The following is a 22,445-nucleotide window of genomic DNA, read 5'->3' as shown; positions in this document are numbered from 1 at the left end:
ATGCGTGCCATAGGTTCGCCACCTGGGTATAGATGAAAGCCATAGTAATGGATACATTTATAAATATAACATAGAGCTGTATAGTATATTGGCTTCCTCTGTCTTGCTGTAGGAATTTCCTAACATATTTATAAAATTAATGTTTTCTATAAATGATACCCAGTAATTCAAAAGAAGACCCTTTTTAGATCAATTATTTTATTCTAACAAGTCTAAAATGCTAAGAGCAATATCACCCACAAGATGGCGCTAACAATATTAAAAGAATTTAAATAAATAAACATGTTAATTAATGTGAAAACTACACTGCTGAAGCACACATTCTCATTCTTTTATCTTTCCAGAATAGCAAGTTTTCCAAATTACTGATGAAACTCTATGGTGAGGCTTATAGTTAATAAAGGATCATCATTTTACAAGAATATCTAAAATGCTAAAGCAACTTAGGTTCACAAAGCAAGAAAGAGAGCTGTGGGGAACTTTAAAATGAAGAAGAGAAGGTAGTCTTTCTCCTAGCAAAGATAGTATGATAGCAACAGGATTACAACAGAACTCCTCAAATCATATTTTTCTCTGGTTTTCTCTCTAAAGAGACCTTTAGATTTCTTTATATACATCTTAGAAGACAGTATCAGGATTTAGGAGGATCTTGGCAAGTTGAAAAAAATAGATAGAAACCAGAAAGTTTAATTTCAAAAGGAAAAATGCAACTGTATATGTGGGCAGAAAAACAACAAAATCATAAATATAAGGGAGATATACTGGGTAACAACAGTACATGTGAAAAGGATTCAGGTAAACTTGGTGGATCAAAATTTGAATCTGAGCCAACAGTATAACATAAGTAAGACGACTATAGTGTAAACATCAAGAAAAGCACTTATTTCTCTCTATTCTGGATTGGTCAAATTTTGTGAGCAAGACATTTGATAAATTGGAGCATGTTCAATAGGAAGCAACCAAAATGATAAAAGGATTGGAATGAAACTCATCAGAAAAAATTGGAGACACATTAGCTATAATTATCTTCAAGTATCTGAAAGCCTGCCATGAAGAAGATTTGGCAGATATATTCTAGTTGGGAGGACAAGAAACAAGGGAGTTAAACTATAAGGAAATAATAGATTTTGATTGGAGATCAGAAAACATTTCCTAATCAGGAGTTCCTCACCAATGACCATCTGGGAAGATAGTAGATTCTTCTTCACTGGAATGTCTCAACAGAGGCTGGATGATAGTACCTGCCCAGAATTATCTGTTTGAGATGGGCAGCCATATGAATGAATGAATAAATCTATTGGGAATGTTGTAATAGTGGATTTCTTCATTGAATAGGGTTTTGAATTAGATGATCTTCCTTCTTTTTTTCCATTCTTTATTGTATTTATAATCCATGTTCATTTTAAACACTGCATATACTAATCTATACTATTCTGAATAAAAAAACAAGTGACTTGGCTAATTCTATGTGTGGAAACGGCCCATCAATTCAGACCTTCCTTGTTGCCATTTAATTCTGTTAATTTACAGGGGCTCAATCTTGAGACTCGAAGGCTACATTTATTATTTATTATTTATTTATTTATTTGATTTTTATACCGCCCTTCTCCCGAAGGACTCAGGGCAGTGTACATGGCAATAAATATCAAAAATACAAGATACAAAAGTTAAAAAAACATTAAATAATTGTGCCCGATGCAATAAATTAGTTAAGATCAATGTTAAAACCCCAAACCCATCAGACCAGGCCGGCTTGTTTAAATAAATAAGTTTTTAGATCACGTCGGAAGGAGCGAAGGTCGGGAGCCATCTGCAGCTCAACCGGTAAGCGGTTCCAAAGGTCTGGCGTGCCCACAGAGAACGCCCTCCCCCCGGGGGTCACCAGTCGACATTCTCTGACTGGTGGTACCCTGAGGAGGCCCTCTCTGTGGGAGCGCACTGGACGGAGGGAAGTTGATGCCGGCAGCAGGTGCTCCCGTAGGTAATCCGGACCCATGACATGTAGGGCTTTATAGGTCATCACCAGCACCTTGAATCTCACCCGGAGGGCAACTGGAAGCCAATGCAGCTCACGGAGCAGAGGTGTAACATGGGAGTATCGGGAGACCCCCAACACAACTCGCGCGGCTGCATTCTGCACCAGCTGAAGCCTCCGAGTGGTCCTCAAGGGCAGCCCCATGTAGAGAGCATTGCAGTAGTCTAAACAAGAGGTCACGAGCACGAGTGACTGTATGCAAGGCATCCCGGTCCAGATAGGGCCGCAACTGGCGCACTAGGCGAACCTGGGCGAAGGCCCCCCTAGTCACAGCTCCTATATGATCTTCTAAGGAGAGCTGTGAATCTAGGAGGACACCCAAGTTGCGAGCCCTATCTACGGGGGGTAATAGTTCACCCCCCATAGTAAGAGGTGGAATAATCTGAATTTCCCGAGATGCCGGCACGCACAGCCACTTGTCAGGGTTGAGCCGAAGCCTGTTCCTCCCCATCCAGACCCGGACTGCCTCCAGGCAACGGGACATCACGTCGAGGGCATCACTGGGGTGGTTTGGGGTCGAAATGAAAAGCTGGGTATCATCAGCATACTGATGATACCCAACTCCAAAACCACGAATGATCTCACCCAGAGGCTTCATATAGATGTTGAACAGCAGAGGCGAGAGGACCGACCCCTGAGGAACTCCACAAACGAGAGGCCTCAAGGTCGACCTCTGCCCCCCTGCCAACACCGACTGCGAACGTCCCAGAAGGTAGGAGGAGAACCACTGAAAAACAGTGCCTCCCACTCCCAACCCCCTGAGACGCCGCAGCAAGATACCATGGTCGATGGTATCAAAAGCCACTGAGAGGTCTAATAGGACTAGGACAGAGGAACAACCCCTGTCCCGAGCCCGCCAGAGATCATTCACCAGAGCAACCAATGCCATCTCTGTGCTGTGCCCGGGCCTGAAACCCAATTGGTATGGGTCCAGATAATCAGCTTCCTCCAGGAACAAAGGGAGCTGATGCGCCACCACGCTCTCAACAACCTTCACAAGAAAGCGAAGGTTGGAGACCGGACAAAAGTTGTTTAATACAGCTGGGTCCAAGGCAGGCTTCTTAAGGAGGGGTCTCACCACCGCCTCTTTCAAGGCAGCGGGAAAACTACCCTTCCTCAAGGAAGCAGTTATCACTGCCTGGAGCCAGCCTCGTGTCCCATCCCGAGCTGCATAAACCAGCCAGGAGGGGCACGGGTCCAATAAACACGTGGTGGAGCTCAGCTTCCCCATGATCCTGTCCGCGTCATCCAGGGTCACAGGATCGAACTCCTCCCTTTATATGTGGCTTTATATGTGGCTCCCAGAGATGTTCAAAAGCTGTCACCAAATTGTGCATTTTTTATCTAAAAGCGAGAAATTATCAAGTAAACATTTGGGAAGCAATTGTACTAACTATACTTAAATTTAATTAGTTGAAATGTAATTTGCATTTGGATTGATTACTACTTTTCTTAATGTAGTACCAGGGACACTATTAAGAGGTCAGGTGTGGTGTAACTTCAATCAAGTTATATATTATTTGCCAGATACTAAAAGTATTTACAAAAAATTAAATCAATGTCACTCTTCTCATTATTTTTATTTGCTAAAAATGTGTATTTTTAAATGACCAGCATATTTCTGTTAATATCAAATGAGTTTACTTTAATATGGTTATTTTTGTGATTCAATAAATACATATTCCACAAATGCATCAATTTTAATTTTTAATATGTTAAAAATTAGTGGTTATAATGCACATAAGGCTATTTTGGAGTTCTCAAGGCTTTTCAAAGTGAGAAGGGTGCTGAGAGCAAAAAAGTTTAAGAAACACTGCCTTAAGGTACGCAAGAAGTACCTACCTGCTGCTGGGGAAAATGCTCAAACGTGCTTATTGAAAGTGGTAATAATAAAAATGACTTGTTTTTCGTGTCAGCAAAAATGTTGGGTTATACCACTTCTCCCTTAATTCCGACTCCAGGGAGAGAAGACAACCTTGGAAGACCAGTATCTTCCTCCCTGGGACACCCACTCAATGAAGTCCCTTCGAACTACTTTTCCCATGATCCTTTAAGATGAACTCTGCGCTCGCGCCACAGAAACTCCGGGGAGGGGGGAGGGGGAGTTGGGAAGATGGCGGTCGGGCCGTCGCGCTCTCCAGCGGGCTGAGGCAGTCAGCGCGCTCCTAGCACTTCTTAGACCGACGGGGAAGGTCGGCTGTCATTGCCGCTACCGCCACCATGTCGGAGCCGGGCCACCTGGGGATAAAGCGGGCCGAATCGGCGAGGCTGCGTCGGGCGGAGCAGCTGAAGCGCTGGAAAGGCTCCTTGACCGAACTGGAGCCGGTGACTCCCGCCCGGAGCCGTCACCGCGCTGGGGGCCGTGTGCGCTTCGAGGACGGCGCCGTCTTTCTGGCCGCCTGCTCCAGCGGAGACACCGAGGAGGTGAAGCGCCTGCTGGCCCGCGGAGCCCGCCTTAACACGGCCAACGTAGACGGGCTGACAGCGCTGCATCAGGTAACCCAGGGCGGAGCACCTGCCCGCAACACCTCGACGCCCCAAAGCTGCCGGGGATGGGGAGGGCGAGAGCGCGGCTGTATGCAAGTGGTCGCTTTTCTCCCCTCTTCGTCATCCCTGGAATCTCCGGGGATTTATCCGTCCAGAGCAGGGGTCGGCAACCTCGGCTCTTTTATGACTCGTGGACTTCAACTCCCAGAATTCCTGAGCCAGCATAGCTGGCTCAGGAATTCTGGGAGTTGAAGTCCACGAGTCATAAAAGAGCCGAGGTTGCCGACCCCTGGTCCAGAGCGATGGATGAGAGATCGTTGCCCAGTCCTTTGCTTGTGCTTGGGATGCCCTTCGGACGGGTTGCGAGCAAGTCCTGTACCGCTGGGGCTTAGGGTAGCTGTTGCCCAGAGGAGATGGCTGGCGTAGGGTAATAGGCTGTAGACAAAGCTTGAGATTGTGGAGGATGGTTTCTCAGATGAGTGGAGAGGGTTAATTCGGTGAATGAACCGATTGTTTTTCCTTCAATTTGCCTTTTTACCCTTTCCCAGGGCTCCTTTCTGTAAGTCCTGAAATTGTTCATTCACCGTTAGACTTAATACTGTTGTATTGCTTCCTTCCTTGGGAAGATTGATGGGACTCTCCATAGTCACCAGATTGCTTTCCTGCCCATCCCGTGTTTCCTTTTCTTCCTAGATGACATGAAAAGTCATCTAGGTGAAATGGACAGCCCGGTTTAGGCTTATGCCTGTGAACAGTTCAACTAAGAGTAAACAAGATCTCTACCTATACATACTTAGTTGCATAGTAATGGCAATGCAGCAGATTTTAGACATCGGTTCTTCTATTTATTTGTTTCTAGGCTTTGTTTTATTTGAACGTAATCTAAAAAAAACCTTTGCCATATAAACAAAAGTACTGTTCCTGTGGCTATGTTGTATGAATTAACCCCTATAATATAACCCCAACAGTCTTTTGTTTGTCTGTTATTTCTGTTACTAGGATTATTGTGGTTTTTTTATCCAGAAAACTTTTGCTACCCAAATAATTATTCTCGCTGAAATATAGACTGCAATTTACTAATACACATTTTATACTCTGTAATCTTGAATCTGAAGGGGAAAGATACATTTGACTAGTCTAAAGTTATTGTGTCTTTGCTTTCATCATCAAAAGTATAAATATATAGGGAAGAGATTTTTTTCTTTTTGTTTGTTTTGAAATGAGCAAGGTCAGGTTAGTTTGGTAACATGCTTTAAATGGAGAAGTGTACAAGAATTTTTGATATCAAATTATCCTGATTTGTGTTTACTTCCAGTAGGAAATATTACTTCTGATGAAATATACCTCAGTAAAAAATACCTGTCACAATATACAGTATATAGAGTATTTCCCCTGTTTGTTGATTCTTCCTTAATAGAACTCTTAGGGTTCTAAAACAAAACATTAATTTGAAGTTAATATTGCAGAATATGAAAATCCATAATGACCATAATCCAATGACCTCAAATAATTAACATGCTGCTAAAATAATAAAATATTTTAAAATTATAGGCTGTGTGGTCTGTAGCTTTAATGTGTCCTGTACTGGACTTGCTGTGATACTTGTGACTTTCAAAATCTTTTCCCTTGGCAACCTTTAAAGAGACCACAAGGTGCCAAGGCCTAAGATAAGCAACACTGAATTCTATTAATAGAATTCCTAACGTGCAATGAGCACCAGAAGCATCCTCAAAAGTCTGCTCCCTAAATGAGGCTACCATCAAAATTTAATTCTTTTATTTAGACTCGTGTTGTGTTACTTTTTCTAATGCAACAGTGAAAATATTTAACACTGAGAAATACCTAGCAAGCTTGCATGTTTTGTCTATTATTTACTTAGCTATTATTATGTGATGGACACAAATTGCCTAAGTAAGATTTCAGTAATACGAACACCTATATAGTATGCAAAATATTTCATTGGTATACATTTTTAAATAATTTTAGATATAGGGAGGGGCAAGGAATTATGTCCCAGCCAATGGAAATCTTACCATACTTTTAGTCTTTTTTTAATGACATACACCTTTCAAATATTCATAGACACAAAGGCTTCTAAGAAGACAGAGTTGGGTTTGGTCATAATTGTAGACCATGCAATTTTTAATATATCTAATAAGCCTTCATGTGATGGTGCAGCTTTCTTCATACATTCTCAGATTTTTTTGAGGGTTTTGTCGTTGAGGGCTTTGTAGGAGTCTTCATTCTGATAGTATTTTGATAATCTCTCAATATGCTAGCTGTGACCTTCACAAGAATTAAACAGTAGAAAATAACCATAGTCTTGCATATTCCTGAAGAAAATGACTTGCTTTACTGCCTGATATTCCAGCTCTGAAAAAATGATATGATATGTAAACAGTATCCATGATATTCCATATAGAAGAGTAGCATCTTGCCAGTAAAACAATTTATTTCAGAGAGTTCTGGATATGACTCCTAGCTGAACATTTGGCAGATATAATAAGTATTGTGTGAAATCAGGGACAGTGACTGATGACACAGTGGCATTCATCCTCCGGCTTGGTTTTCTTCAGCATGATCCCACTGAGTTAGGCGTAAAGCCTGTGCAATATTGAGCCCACCGGAAATTGTTCCATTCTATTTAAGTGAGAGATCCTGAATTATTTGTTGCTTTCTACTAAAATTAGTAATAACAAATGTGTTTTTAGGACTGGCAACGAGTGACTTTATTGCTGAACCACCTCCGAGAGTCAAAAATAAAAGTGTGCATCATTATCTAAACTCATCCTCATCTTTGTTCTATTCATTCTGGCACTAAAGGCCTTGGTGACAGGCCAAGTACAAAATCTTAAGATTTGCTGTTAGTTGCTCTGCCTTTAATGTACTTGACAGGTCCTTGCTTCAGTGGTGTGCTATTGAAGCTTGGTTTAGAGGTCACTATCATTTGGGGGCAGGTATGAGTGATGGACATTAATACATGTTGTGTTATGACTGGTTTCGTTTTCTATCTGCTTAGATCACAAATGACAAGTGTACTTACTTTTAACATCATAATCAAATGTAAATTATTCAGGCCACTTTTGAATGGTTTGTGAAAGAACAGATAATGTGTTTGTTAAAAAAAAAACATTATTTGGAGCTAAAGTCCAAATAACACTGTTTGTCATAAATCTACCTTCTCATAGTCTTTTAGTGGGTTCCCAGTATCTGAGATGTGGATTTCTGCAAAGGTCGAGGATGGAACCTGCATTTTGGAATGCTCTTCCTAGATTTGTCCAGCTGAAGATATATTTTAACCGTCAGCTCAACATCAGGCAAAGTCCCTGTTTTCCCAGGCTTTTTAGTTTTCTTAGCATTGTTAATTCTGCTTCTGAAGAATTCTAGGTTTTTGTTTTACTTGGTTTATTGTCAATTTAAGTCTTGTTTGCTGCCCTGTGAATCTGTTAAAGGGTGAGAATATCTAAAATATCAAAATTTATGAAAAAGTAACATTTTCAGAAATACGATTTATGATGAAATTAGAATAACTATTTTAATTAGAAAATGTTAACAATGGGATACAGTTTCATATAGTCTTATAAAATTCCATAGCTTTCCAGTATAATTTGCTGGTATAAGGGATATTTGTTGCAGTTATTTGTTTCGGCTCTTTTTGTTTGAGTGGAACTAAGTCCTTCTGTGAACATTTGCAAAAGGAATTATGGATCAATTATAGATTTCCTGCTGGAGAAATAGCAGAATAGCACCCAACCCCCTTTTTACATTTATTCTACAATTCCAGTTTGCACACTTCAGGCATTTTTCCGTACTTGTAAATGGCTAAATTTCAATAACTGCAAGATAAAAGTTGTCTATTAAATCACTGTTTAAATGCAGTAATACAACTTAGCCATCTTCATATATGGGCAACCTCTACCTTCTGTTAGTTTAGCATTAATCATCAGAAGGCTTCTGAATGATCACGTATTACTCTTCTATGTGTCAGTGTCCTTTCAGGACTAGCTAAACTTGGGTGATGGATATTCTAAACTTCTGATCTGACACAACAACTGCTCACCATCCATTTCCGGACCACATGAAAAACAGGCTTCTATTTATAACGTGTTCACTTTAGTCTTCCAAGCAGCTACTGTTGTTTCTTTAAAGTGCCTTTGAACTTTAGTTTGAGCTATAAAGCGCTCATAAATTACTTATTGAATCTAAAATCTGCCTATAAAAATGCTTTAAGAGTAATATAATTAGGTAAAGAGATGTATCTTGTTACTCAAAATATTATTATTATTATTATTATTATTATTATTATTATTATTATTATTATTATTATTATTTTTGAATGGATCAGTTATTTGAGTGGGTATTTTCCTCATGCTGTTTCTTCTGCAGGTCAGACTTTTAGTTGTTCATTTTATGGAATCATTGCAGAGTGGGAATTGCTAAGAATCTGTTCTGGTTGGAGCAGCATTTAAGCCCTGAAAAATACACAGTAATTATTCTTGCTTCATGAGTAGCAAGGTTCTATCTTTCTATACAAAATAATACAAGAAAGAATGTTTTGAGCCTGAAAAACAATGCTATAAGTTTGGCCTTAGTTTTACCCAATTAAATGAGATAGAAATGGTTCCCTTTGTATTTTGGGGTACTTTTAAGAGGCAAAATAGTAATTTTAAGGTTTGCAGGTGCTTAAGGGAAGTGCTTTACTATTTAAAATTTCTGAAATCCTCTTCCTAAGTAGGGCCTTAGTTCTTTCATTTTGAAATTCATCCCTAGACATGCTCAACAAACTGCAATGGTCCCTGGACTGTGAGAACTTGTACCTGTTTTAGCGGAAGAAACTGCTAAAATTAGATCGCAGGGAAATGAATAGTATGCCAGACCAAATCTGGAAGCATTTTGCAACAATATAACAGTAGTGGCAAAGATTCTGGAGTGCTTGAGCTAGAGTTACTCAAAAGGCATCAAAGTATGGTTCATAGATTGAATAGAAACTGTGCTTTAGATTATTGCTTTTTGAATTGAATTTGGCTTGATTAAATATTACAGAAACCAAATTTTTAAGAGACAAACAGGTGCTGTTGCTTCAATCTGCTGGTTGATCTGATTTAATGCTGCTGTGTGTGCAGGTAGTCCCTGACTTACAACAGCTCATTTAGTGACCATTCAAAGTTACAACGGCACTGACCATTTTTCACACTTATGACAGTTGTGGCATCTCCAGTGTCATGTGACTTACATTCGGATGCTTGTCATATTTATGACGGTCGCATTGCACATGGGGTCATATGATCATCTTTTGCAACTTTCTGACCAGCAAAGTCAATGGGGAAGCCAGATTCACTTAACAACTGTGTTATTAATTTAACAATTGCAGTGATTCACTTAACAAATGTGGCGAGAAAAATTGTAAAATGGAGCAAAAACTCACTTAACAAATTTCTCACTTAGCAACATAAATTCTGGGCTCATTTGTCGAGGACTACCTATACTACCATGTAATTTTGAGCTTTCTGTGTGATATATATATTAGATACATTTAATCTACAATCTTAAAATTTTCTGAAAGCAAGACAAGGCAGTTTTTAAAATGGGACTATGCCTTACATTCTTAGAGAGTAAAGATTATCCATAAACCTAATTGAAAGTGTGGATCTGAAAAAAATGCCAGTTATTTCTAGAGTCCTCATTTGCAGCAGGGCAGAATTGATAGGTGCAGCTTCTCCCCTTCTCTAAATGTATAATATATCATATTATCCATTTAGAAGTGAGGTTTTTAAGTTGCCTTAGTCAACATGCAAACATGGCAATGTACAGAACAATGTATTTAGTTGAACATTTGCAAGAAAAAAGGAAATCTGAGTTTGACTGAAGAGAAAAGAGCAAAATGGCCGTATATAACTTTGCCTTGATTTACACACTGTGCAAAATCCAAGCAAATGCACCAGGTTATTTTTCCATTATCATTTTAAAAAGGGAAGAAGAAGAAAAAACAAAACAGAAGTCCATAATATTGAGCCAGACTCTGTTATAACCAATCACTATCATTTTGTCTGCTCTGTCACCTGTTGTTTCCTTTGTCTTTTTTATCTGTAATAATTCCCAAATCATGCCTATGTACTTAATCTCTCTTACTTTTTAAAACTATATACATGTGTTTTATATAGCATGTTTATATGTGTGTTATGTATGTGTACACCTTTGAGAGCAAGCAACAGAATTTCATTTTTAATGTGTGCCAGTGTGCCCGCAGTAAAAAATGACAATAAAGGTTATTTCATTTTATCTTCTCTAAAGATTGTAATAATACAATTATTTTAATGTAAATCATTAGTGAACCTAGAACTGATTTTCAAGTGAGAGTTACAGTTACTGGGTCATGCTTTGCTGACTCATACATACTCAGTGCCTTTGTAACATCTCAAATATGAAAAACTGTCCTTACAATCCCCAAAAAGTTGTCCTTTTTTGGATGAGCATTTAATAAAATTAGAAACAATTTGGACTTGCTTAGAAAAAAAGCACACAATCACTTTTAAAAGTACATGGTTAACTAATTTCTCATTGGTTTTGTTTGTTTTATTTATTGATTTGGAGGGTAGGAAATGAGAAGTAGCAAAGGAAGACAATGTTTTGTTGTAAAATATACAATGCATTGTATAATAGTACAATATTGCAAGCAAAATAAAGTCAGGGTACAATTAAAAACAAATTATTCTTCATGAAACCTAGTTCCATAAATTAACATGTAAGTAGCCAAATAAACTCAATTATAATATCTATTCAAATTAATCTACATGATTGACATTTTAGCATTTTAGTATGTACCGGTGCACTATATAGTGCACCATATGTATTTCATCATCGGTTAAGATGGGGCAACAATGTATTGGCTTGCAAACCAATCTCTACATTAAAGATGCTAAGTCACATAGGGATTGTGGTGGTTGAATGGAGCATTGGTTGTGCATGCAGTCAACCTGGGCCAAAATTGATTGATACTGATACTCAGTGGTGGGATTCAAATACCTGAACATCCAGTTCTCTGCATGCATGCAGGCCTGGAACTCGAGGCCTAGAATGGACTTCTGGAAGTGACATCCATGCACTTCTAGGCTTGGGAGGCCTCCTCCAGGCCTCTGAGGCCTAGAACGGACTTCCGGAAGTGACATCAACACACTTCTGGCGGGCCATTCTAGGCCCTGGTAGGCCTCCACCAGGCCTAGAATGGACTTCTGGAAGTGACATCCATGCACTTCCGATGGGCTGTTCTAGGCCTGGGACACCTCCTTCAGGCTTCCTAGGCCTAGAATGGACTTCCAGAAGCAGCATGGGTTCAGCCGATTCTCCGAACTCAACCAAAGTTAGTTACCAGTTCTCAGTGCTTTTTTTGTAAAAGAAAAAGGTGCCGGAACTCACACATGTCATACAACCTGCCTTTCCTACCCTACAAGGTTCCATCCAAAAAAGGTGCCGGGACTCCATTCTGAGCGTTCTATGAGAAAAAAAGCCCTGCCAGTTCTACCAAACTGGTACGAACTGGCTGAATCCCACAACTACTGATACTGCAAATTGCAAAGGTATGACTAAGCTGGTAATCTAGTGTACACTTTCTATAGTTTTCTAAAAAGCGTTATGTGATAGCATTGGTTGACTAAAGCTACTATGGGTAGCAGCTTTCAGTGTTTCTCAGGCTGTCTGGATTATTGTGACGTGGAATATAAAAGGGATAAATATTAAAAATGAATCAGAGAAAGAAAAAAAGAAAGATTATATATTTGTAAAAGTAAGCAAAAAAGATGTATAAAGTAAAGGTAAATAAAAAGGATAACATTTATCTAAGAAAATATGTACTGCATTGGTTAAAGACCAAGATTAAAAAAAAAAGCAGTGATTTGTGTGATGCATTCAAAACAACAGATGTGGACAATAGTAGAAAAAAGAACAACAGGAAAATTATTTTTACAAGGTGAGGAAAAAAGTAATTTCACTTTAGGTAATAATAATAATAATAATAATAATAATAATAATAATAATAAGAAGAAGAAGAAGAAGAAGAAGAAGAAGAAGAAGAAGAAGAAGAAGAAGAAGAAGAAGAAGAAGAAGAAGAAGAAGAAGAAGAAGAAGAAGAAGAAGTTGGAAGGGACCTTGGAGTTCATCTAGTCCAGACATGTCAAACACAATGCCCGGGGGCCGGATCCGGCCCGTGAAGTGGTTTCATGTGGCCCGCGAAGCCATCCTGGAAACAGTGAGGGAACGGCCCCCACTGCCTTGGCCCTGGCCCAGAAACCCTCCTTCTGCCAGAGACCCTCAGATCTGTGCCACTCCTGCCCAGGCCCCCATAGGCACCCTTGATGCAAATGATGTAGAGCTGGCCACGCCCACCTAGTAGGCCATACGAATCTAGCCACGCCCACCCAGTAGGCCACGCCCACCCAGTCCTTACCCACCCGGCCCCCTGAGGGCAACCGCAATGCTGATGCGGCCCTCAATGAAATTGAGTTTGACACCCCTGATCTAGTCCAACCCCCTGCTCAGGCAGGAAACCTTATACCATTTCAGGCAAATGGCTGTCCAGTCTCTTCTTAAAAACCTCCAGTGTTGGAGCATTCACCACTTCTGGAGGCAGGTTGTTCCACTGGTTAGTTGTTCTAACTGTCAGGAAGTTTCTCCTTAGTTCTAGGTTGCTTCTTTCTTTGACTAGTTTCTATCCGTTGCTTCTTGTCCTGCTTTCAGGTGCTTTGGAGAATAGCTTGACTCCCTCTTCCTGTGGCAGCCCCTGAGATATTGGAACACTGCTATCATGTCACCCCTCACCCTTCTCTTCATTCAACTACACATACCCAATTCCAGCAACCGTTCCCTATATGTTTTAGCCTCCAGTCCCCCAATCATCTTTGTTGCTCTTCTCTGTACTCTTTCTAGAGTCTTGACATCTTTTTTACATCGTGGTGACCAAAACTGGATGCAGTATTCCAGGTGTGGCCTTACCAAGGCATTGTAAAGTGGTATTAGTACTTCACGTGATCTTGATTCTATCCCTCTGTTAATGCAGCCTAGCACTGTGTTGGCTTTTTTGGCAGCTGCAGCACACTGCTGGCTCATATTTAAGTGATTGTCCACTAGGACTCCGAGATCCCTCTCACAGTTACTACTATTGAGCAAGGTACCACCTATACTATACCTGTGCATTTGATTTTTCCTGCCTAAATGTAGAACCTTACTTTTTTCACAATTGAATTTCATTTTGTTAGATAGTGCCCAGTGTTCGAGTCTGTCCAGATCCTCCTGTATCTTAAGCCTATCTTCTGGAGTATTGGCTATTCCTGCCAGCTTGGTATCGTCTGAAAATTTGATGAGTTCCCCATCTATCCCCTTATCCAAATCATTGATGAAGATGTTGAAGAGCACTGGGCCCAGAACAGAGCCCTGGGGCACCCCACTACACACTTCCTTCCATGTAGATGCAGTTCCATTGAGGACCACACGCTGAGTACGGCCTGTCAGCCAGCTACAAATCCATCTGGTGGTGATGCTATCTAACCCACATTTTTCTATCTTATCAAGTAGTAGGTTGTGATCTACTTTATCAAATGCCTTACTGAAGTCCAAGTAAATTATATCTACAGCATTCCTCTGGTCCACTAGTTTTGTCACTTGGTCAAAGAATGCAATAAGATTTATTTATTTATTTGTTTGTTTGTTTGTTTGTTTGTTTGTTTTTATAAACCGCCCTTCTCCCGAGGGATTCGGGGCGGTGTACAGAGTAAGATAGGCAACAAAATGAAACAGTATTGAAAAGTATTTGTCTGGCATGATCTGTTTTTGACAAACCCATGTTGGCTTTTAGTGATAACTTTGTTCGCATCAAGGTGTTCGCTGATTTGTTGTTTGATTATCTTTTCCAGAATCTTCCCAGGTATTGAGGTCAGGCTGATAGGTCTGTATTTCCTGGATCTATTTTTTTTCCCTTTTTTGAATATGGGAACTACATCAGCTCTCTTCCAGTCCTCTGGTAGTTCCCCAGTGCTCCAGGATCTTTGAAAAATATAGTTCAGTGGTTCTGAGATCATGTCTGCCAGTTCTTTGCATCTCTTTTGAACCTAGTATACCTTTTCTTGTATTATAAAACTAATGGAATAAATGGCCCCATCTATATAATAGCTAGCAGTTGATATTGGGGTGGGCAGGTTGCAGTGGTGGGATTCAGCTGGTTCTCACCAGTTCGGCAGAACCGGTAGCTAATTTTTTGTTGCCCAGGCCTAGAATGGACTTCTGGAAATGGTATCCACACGGAGAACCAGTTGTTAACATATTTGAATCCCACTACTGGCAGGTTGGTTGACCGCGTACAACTTGCAAGCCACAGTTTTTGTTCTACTATATTAGGGCTTGTTATACAAAATGGATTTCAGCTGTTAGGCTTTGCTTTGCCAGTCAAATAACCATAGTAAGGGATTTAAACAGCAGTTAAATAAGTGGTTCTATATGCTTCTCTCATGTACCAGTAAGAAAACTATTAGTTCTGTTATTCTTGTGTACTGTATTTTATTTGTTATGGGTTTTGCATTTTAGCCAGTGGCTAAGAGAACATCCTGAAGCCATAGAATATAGGAGGTAGCATTCTGCAACTCATCAGATCATTTCCCAAAGAGTTCATGTGAGTCATATAGTATTTTTATTTTATGCGTTCTGGATATGTGAGCTCACCATTATATTCTGGATTCTTATTAGTGGAATAACTTGTAAATTTCTTTTCCACATCGATTATTTTCTTAGTGGTTATTTTTACACTGCAGTTTATACTTAGTAGTTCTTTTTATACAATTGTATATAATTTATTTGCAAACAAATGTGCAGCACAAGCCTGATATTTGCTTAATATTTTAGCATGTTTGCAGAATGTCCCAATTTTGACTCTTGATAGACATAGTTCTTTATGGCATGTAGGAAGCATTGCCAAGTACTTTTTTATTTCTCGTTTAAATAATTTGTTTATTGGGAAGCCAGTATATTATACTTGTAAAAACAATTTATTTTATTCAATATGTATATCAGTTCTGTTTTCATATTCAGTGCACAAAATACACCTGACCTATCATAAAGTTTGCACATGTTGTTTTCTTAAAGTTGTTTAGGTTCCTTGAACATTTTATGTTTGGAACCTACTTGAGAAGACAAACACTTTGTGCAGATCTCTGATAAAGATAAAGATAAAGATAGATTTATCTTTAGATTTGCCTTTGAGTCAGTGTTGACTCTAGGTGACTGCCTGGATAGATTTTGGAAGTGGTTTGCCATTGCCTCCTTCCTAAGCTGAGAGAGAGTTACTGGTCCAAGCTGGCTTTGTGCCTAAGGTGAGATTAGAATTGACAGTCTTGGGCTAGTCACTGTCGGCCCCAGCAAGGAGGCAATGGCAAACCACTTCAAACATTTTGCCAAAAGAACTTCAGACACCTCTCCACACTGTTGCCAGCAATAATAATAATAATAAAAAATCTCCAAACCTGACTCAAACACAAAAGCAAGCAAGCAAGCAAGCAAACAAACAAAACCCTACTACGTTATTTTCTCTAAGTTAAGTAATGGTTCCTTTTTTCTAATAGGCTCTTAAGTATTTTGCAGAAATCTTACTTGCTTTAGTTCTCCCATATATCATTCCAGTGAATGTCCTGACATAATCTCTTTCATTGAAGCTTTCCTGGAATAACTTGTTCCACCTTTTAATCTGCTTCTTGGATTTGATGCCATTCCTAAAATGAATACCAAAAAGATCATTTTGTGGGGAGTTGACTCCTGGTTTGTTTGCATAGTGAAAGGAGAACCAGGCTGTATGAAGATATCAATGGTTGCTGAAAGAAAGGCAGGCTCAGTATGAGAGTGAAGTCCCTGCTATCATTTACATCTATTAAAACGGAAAGTGATATTTGCTCATTTTAATCTTTCTCTTTCTCTCTCTTTTCATTCCCACTTCCCTTCTTATTCCAAAGGCCTGTATAGATGAAAACCTGGACATGGTAAAATTTCTGGTAGAATATGGAGCCAATGTAAATCAGCAAGATAACGAGGGATGGACCCCACTTCATGCAGTTGCATCTTGTGGTTATCTGAACATAGCAGAGTGAGTGAGTTCAGTGTGACTAGAAAGAGCATTTGATTTACCGGTATTTCAGTTTCAGATGTTGTGAGAGAGACAATAATTTTAAATGAATTCACAAGCAAGTACCTAAGAGGCTAAAACATAGGTACATTTCTGTTTGTATGAGTATGCTTTACAAAGTATTAGCTGAAGCAATAGAAATTATCAGCAGTCCTCTAAATCTTCAGGGCAAATGATGGAATGCTCGAAATAAGTAGAAAGATGGGATATAAACCCAATGAATAATGGGATCAAATTAATAAAAACAATAAGCTGAATGTGTCAGGATATTGCAATGGTAACTCTGATTTTAATATCTCTCTCTGATTTACATTTTAAGACACTTCAGCAGTGCATGAAGTCTTAAATTTAGGATGATTATGTTGTGTTGGTATTATTATTTAACAGCATCAAAAACACTACATGCAATTAGTTCCTTAGAGAAATCCTATGAAAAGTAAATAGGATCTTTGATACCCGAAGACTCTATAACATCAGAGATGTTGAATTTTAGTTAATGGAATAGATTCCAAATGCATAGCAGCTGTTATTTCATTTTTGAGATGCTACAAAGGAAAAATTAATAACAACAGTGGTAACACAGGTAGCCCTTATTTCTTTATTCATTAAATTGTTATGCCATCCATCTCACAGATACAGCAACTGTGGGTTTGCTTACAATATATTAAAAAAGTAAAAGTAATACAAAACAATTAAAATTATTAGGATTAGACAGGAAACTAAAAGAGGGTGGCAATATCAGGCTGGGGATCTTCTTTCTACCCTGTCAGCCACCCCTCAAGGTAGCCCCAGGCCAACCAGCAGAACCGGTTTTCAGGCTTTTCCAGAAGGCCAGGAGTGTTGGGGGCAAAACTTTAGCAGGAAACTATTCCAGAGGGCATGGGCCACAGCAGAAAAAGCGTTTTTTCTGAATCCCACCAGCTAAAATTCTTTGGCAGATGAGATCCAAACTAGGCTTCTTACACTGGAACTAGTGGGATGGACTGGTCCCACTAGGATGAGACTGCTCCTCAGATACCGTGGACCATGCCATAAAAGGCTAACTAAACTAATGATCAACACCTTGAATTAGACCCAGAAGCAAACTGACAACTCATGATGTTACATCTGCCACCTGAGAGGCCTCTAGAACTATCTGGAACATTTTGCATCAGTTGCATTAGTTGTGGCTTCCAAATACTTGGAGTACTCCCATGTAGAACACACTGCAGTAATTCAATTGAGACACGAGTGTGCAGGGTCTCACAATCCAGGAAATAGCGCAAATGGTGCACAACATAAAGTTTTCCAAAGGCTCTCCTAGCCACAACTCTTTGAGCAGGAGTGGTAATGCTAGGAGAAACACTAGATAATGCATGGAATCTGTATGGAGTAGTGCAACCCCATCCAGAACTAAAGATAATAAATCCCCAGATTCCAAGTTCCCTTGAGCCCATAGCCACTCCCTCCATCTTACCAGGGTTCAGCTGAAGTCTGTTGTACCCCATTCATCCACAGCCTCCAGACAGGTTGAGAAGGTAGCTGTCACATCACTTGGATCACCAGGGAGAGAGATGTAAATTTGAATATCATCAGCATATTGATGATACCTCATTTAATGTCTACTCATTCAGTGACTATTCGAATTTACTACAGAACTGAACGAGGAGCACTTATGATGGGTCCTCATAGTTGTGGCCATTACAGTCATGGTATCACAATTCAGGCACTTGGCAACTGGCTTGCAATTACGATGTCATAGTCCTGAAGTCATGTGGTCACCATTTACGACTTCCACTGCTGGTTTCTAACAAGCAGAGTCAAGAAGGAAGCCACCAGAAGGTTGCAAATGGTAATCATGTGACGGCGGAACCCTGTGACCATGTGGAATTTGCCTAATGAGCAACTGGGACTGCTATTATAAATCAGCATAATTGTGTGGTGTCATGCCTCACAGAGAAGTCCTGGTCCCAAGGGTTATTAGTAAGCAAAGACTACCTCTAATAAAGCAAAGCCTAATCCTCACCTTCTGATAAGGTTGATGAATCTCTGATCATTATGTTTAATGATGAATCTCTGATAATTATGATAATAAACATACCCTATCCAAGCTGGAAAAATAGGTTGAAAATTCCATCCCAGTTTCCACTGATGATAGCATTATAGCACGTAACTCCTTGGGTCCTTGGTTTCTGGGAAATGGTATGGTCCTCAGTTTCGGAAAGTTCTTATTCTACCCATTATTATAGCATCAATAATAGGAATATAACACTTTCAGAAGAATGCCACTGTACAAGAATGTTTCTTTCAAAACAGAATTATTGCAATGGGATGGGATGGTGAGTTCCATATTTGACAGTCTCTATTAGCTTTCTTTGATAAATATAATCGATGATCCAGTGCAGTGATATTAAGAGTTCCTTTTACTGTTGGAACCAATTGAGATGTAAGGAATGCAAACTTCAGAAAATTTAATAAGTGGAACTGTTGTCCATATTTTCCCTGGAGGTAAGTCTCACTAAACTCAGTGGGACTTATTTCTGAGAAGATATGATTTCATTGTAAAGTTTGATAATGATCTTTATAATACTGCAATGGCAAGAGGAATTTGAGATGAGAATATATAAATTGGCCAAACCATAACAATCAACTCAACTTTTTGAATTGTAATCTTTTTTTTGCATAGAAAGGTTTGATGAACGAGAGAGATGCATATTTGGAATAAATGATCCCTTTGCATTAAAAAAACGAAGTAGTTTAATATTACTAACATGGGGAAAAATCCCTGGTATTTCCAAAAGATTATAGACCTATTACAGTTTCTCAGTTAACTGAAAAATTAACTATCATTGCTTCTTTCCTGTGATGGAATATTTCTTATCTGATGACTTGCCTTGTTTGAGGGTCACATAAATTAAGCTTGTGTTGAAGTTGAGTCTCATTTATTTTTCATCCATATAGGTACTTGATAAGTCACGGGGCCAGTGTTGCTGCTGTGAACAGTGAAGGTGAAGTCCCATCTGACCTTGCAGAGGAAGCAGCCATGAAAGATTTGCTTTTGGAACAAGTAAAGAAACAGGGTAAGGCAATTAGGCATCTCCTTATCACTAGATTTTGTTTGATGGATTTTTTTCTTGCTCTTTCTTCAGGAACAGAGATGCGTGGCATGAAATAGAATCCACTTATTCTTAAATTTGGCTCCACCTCTTATGATTTTTGAAAAGGAAGATAAACATTCTGAAAATATCTTAAAATATTGCATATGTATTATTGTAGAATGAATTTTGTATATGTGTAAAACAAAATTTTACAGCAACATACTGGTTTTCTGTGGGATGCTTACAAAACTTAACTATCCCATATGATCACCATCCAAATTTCTTGCCCGGTGTATTTTTGGCACTGCAGCTTGAACACTCATTCACTCTTTCTGTATAGACATTCTAAGTGTCCTCTGAAGAGGAGAAAGCGAGTTTGACATATGGAAAATGTTGCTTTATATTTCATATGAAATTACAAAGGATAATTTTATACAGACAGCTAGTTCATAGACCCTTGAGAGTTTTTTACTGTTTGGTGATTGGCCGTTTACTGTATAGGAAATATGGATGGTTGCCCAAAAGCTATAAAGAAAAGTACTGCGGAAAGTGCAGTTCTTGCCAATTACAGTATGTTATCTCAGAAATGAAGCCAGTTTGATTCTCCTCAGCTGATAAAAAGCTAAATTAACATTGATGGTCTTTTAGGTGTCTGCAAACTATTTGTTCCATTCATTTCTAAATATATTTAATTTTCTGTGGAATCTCTTTAAATTTTAGATAAAATGTGTCATTTTAAAAGTGTGACTTATTATTATTTTTATATCATAATTATCAATATGCTAATTGATTTATTCTCCTAAATAAACTTAGTATAAAAAATGTTCCATTCTCCTATAAAGATTCATATGAAAACATCTTGATATTTTGACTCTAGAGAAATGCTGAAATAGATAGTTTTGACTAGTATGTTTTTTTTTTTCATTTTCAGTGTGTTAATAATGTATCTAAGTTTCTCAGTAAGGAAACCAGTATGCTCTGGAGGTGGGAATTTTAGTAGATTTATTTCACCCCATGAGATGGAAACTGGCTTTTCTATCATCGATTATAACTTTCTGCAAATATTCCATGAACAAGCATCTCAGCATTTTGTTGATGATGAAGCATAATCATTGGCCATACAAACTAGTAATTGTGCCAGTTGTTCTTCAGAATGACTTGAAAACATCAGATATTATTCAGTAGAATTATAAAAAAGCTATACCCCTAAGAGCAAAAAAAAATGTTTTTAAAAATATGTAGTCAAAAAAATCTTAATTTTGCTTCCATTGTAATAATGTGGATATTTAGCTCCCCTTCTGTTTTATCATTGTTTATTCTACCTCGAAGTGTTTTTACACCTGCAGTCTATTTCTCCAGGAGTGGATCTTGATCAGGCCAGAAAAGCAGAAGAACAACAAATGTTGCAAGATGCCCGACAGTGGCTAAATAGAAGGAAAATTGAACAGAGAAAGCACCCTCGAACAGGTGCTACTGCTCTCCACGTAGCTGCAGCTAAAGGCTACTGTGAGGTGATGAGGTACTGATCTCTTTTTATTGTTTGCTATACTAAACTATGAGAATAACTGCAACCAAAAAGAGTTACATTGCTGGGTTCAAATACACTGTGAGCCATAATGTAGTTGGTTAGGTTTCAGCTTATTTTGTCATTTACAGATAAATTTATATGGTTGCCCATCTCATATCAGTGACTCTGGGTAGGATTCAAGATTTAAAATATTGACATCCAAGCTTAAGATCACAAATCATTAAAAATTACCTCACCAGCAGAGTTCATATAACCAAACCCAGGCCCAAATGCCTGGGGAAATGACCAGTTTTCAGAGCCTTTCAAAAGGCTTGCAGGAGTAGAATTCCAGAGAGATGCTGTTGTACAGAGCAGGTACATCCACAGAGAAGCTACCGTAATACATTAATTGATGAAAGAAACCCAGAGCATCTCCTCCTTTCTGGGCCTAGTGAAGCAGGCAGAAACTATGAGAAATTTAGTTAAAGTTTAGCAAAATAGTCAAACCCAGTCGTGTTAGAATTTTATAAGATTGTTATGAATTAGTGGGGTGGCACCTCTAATGCTCCTCTGCCTGTTATTATTGTTCTGTTTTAGTTTTGCTTTTATAGTTTTAAATGTTTGTAATATTTATTAGATAATGGCTTTAGATAATGACTGTTCTATATTTCTTTTGTTCTACTGGATTATTGTCTGCTGCCCAGAGTTGCTTGTGAAATGGGCAGCTATATAAATTTGATTAATAAATAAAATTTATGATTGGCATTTTCTACCTCCTGCCTTGGTTTCTCCAAGGAAAGTGGAAATAATGATGTTGTTTGTGGCATGGGCTACCCTTCCCTATTTATTTAGGTGTAGACATATCCTACGTGGATTGGCAATATATATTAACATTTCACCTAGATTAGTAAATCACAATGAAATATAAATGTTAAAAGGATCTATGTTCAAATACCAATGTCTAGGCCATTTAGCCACTGAAGCACAGTATCGGTTACAATAAAAAAATCAGATACTGGACCAATATATGCCCTCAATTTATGAGAGAAGCACCAAGTTTCACTTGTTTATTTTCCTGATTTTATGAAGTTAACTTTGACATCTTTTTTCAGGTGGTATTTCTTTTTTTTATGTATTGGTAAAAAATTTAAGCAGATATTCAAATACAGTACAGGAATGGTAAAC

General features: G+C 38.7%; 1 protein-coding gene across 10 annotated transcripts in view; it reads left to right on the top strand.

The window, feature by feature from the left end:
• Positions 1 to 4,206: 4,206 nt before the first annotated feature.
• PPP1R12B (protein phosphatase 1 regulatory subunit 12B) overlaps positions 4,207 to 22,445 on the top strand; it is a 118,121-nt gene continuing 99,882 nt past the window's right edge. For all 10 annotated transcript variants that reach the window (XR_014492297.1, XM_083361082.1, XM_083361080.1 and 7 more), the window contains exons 1-4: positions 4,207 to 4,531; positions 16,507 to 16,637; positions 19,617 to 19,735; positions 21,113 to 21,272. Coding sequence is in view for 9 of the 10 variants with exons in the window: in XM_083361082.1 (XP_083217208.1) it covers positions 4,256 to 4,531; positions 16,507 to 16,637; positions 19,617 to 19,735; positions 21,113 to 21,272 (686 nt within the window). In the remaining variant the exon portion in view is untranslated. The remainder of the gene's footprint in view (positions 4,532 to 16,506; positions 16,638 to 19,616; positions 19,736 to 21,112; positions 21,273 to 22,445) is intronic.

Source organism: Vipera ursinii, assembly GCF_947247035.1.
Source record: "Vipera ursinii genome assembly, chromosome: 3".
Lineage (NCBI taxonomy): Eukaryota > Metazoa > Chordata > Lepidosauria > Squamata > Viperidae > Vipera > Vipera ursinii.
This window is presented reverse-complemented; position numbering and strand designations above follow the sequence as displayed.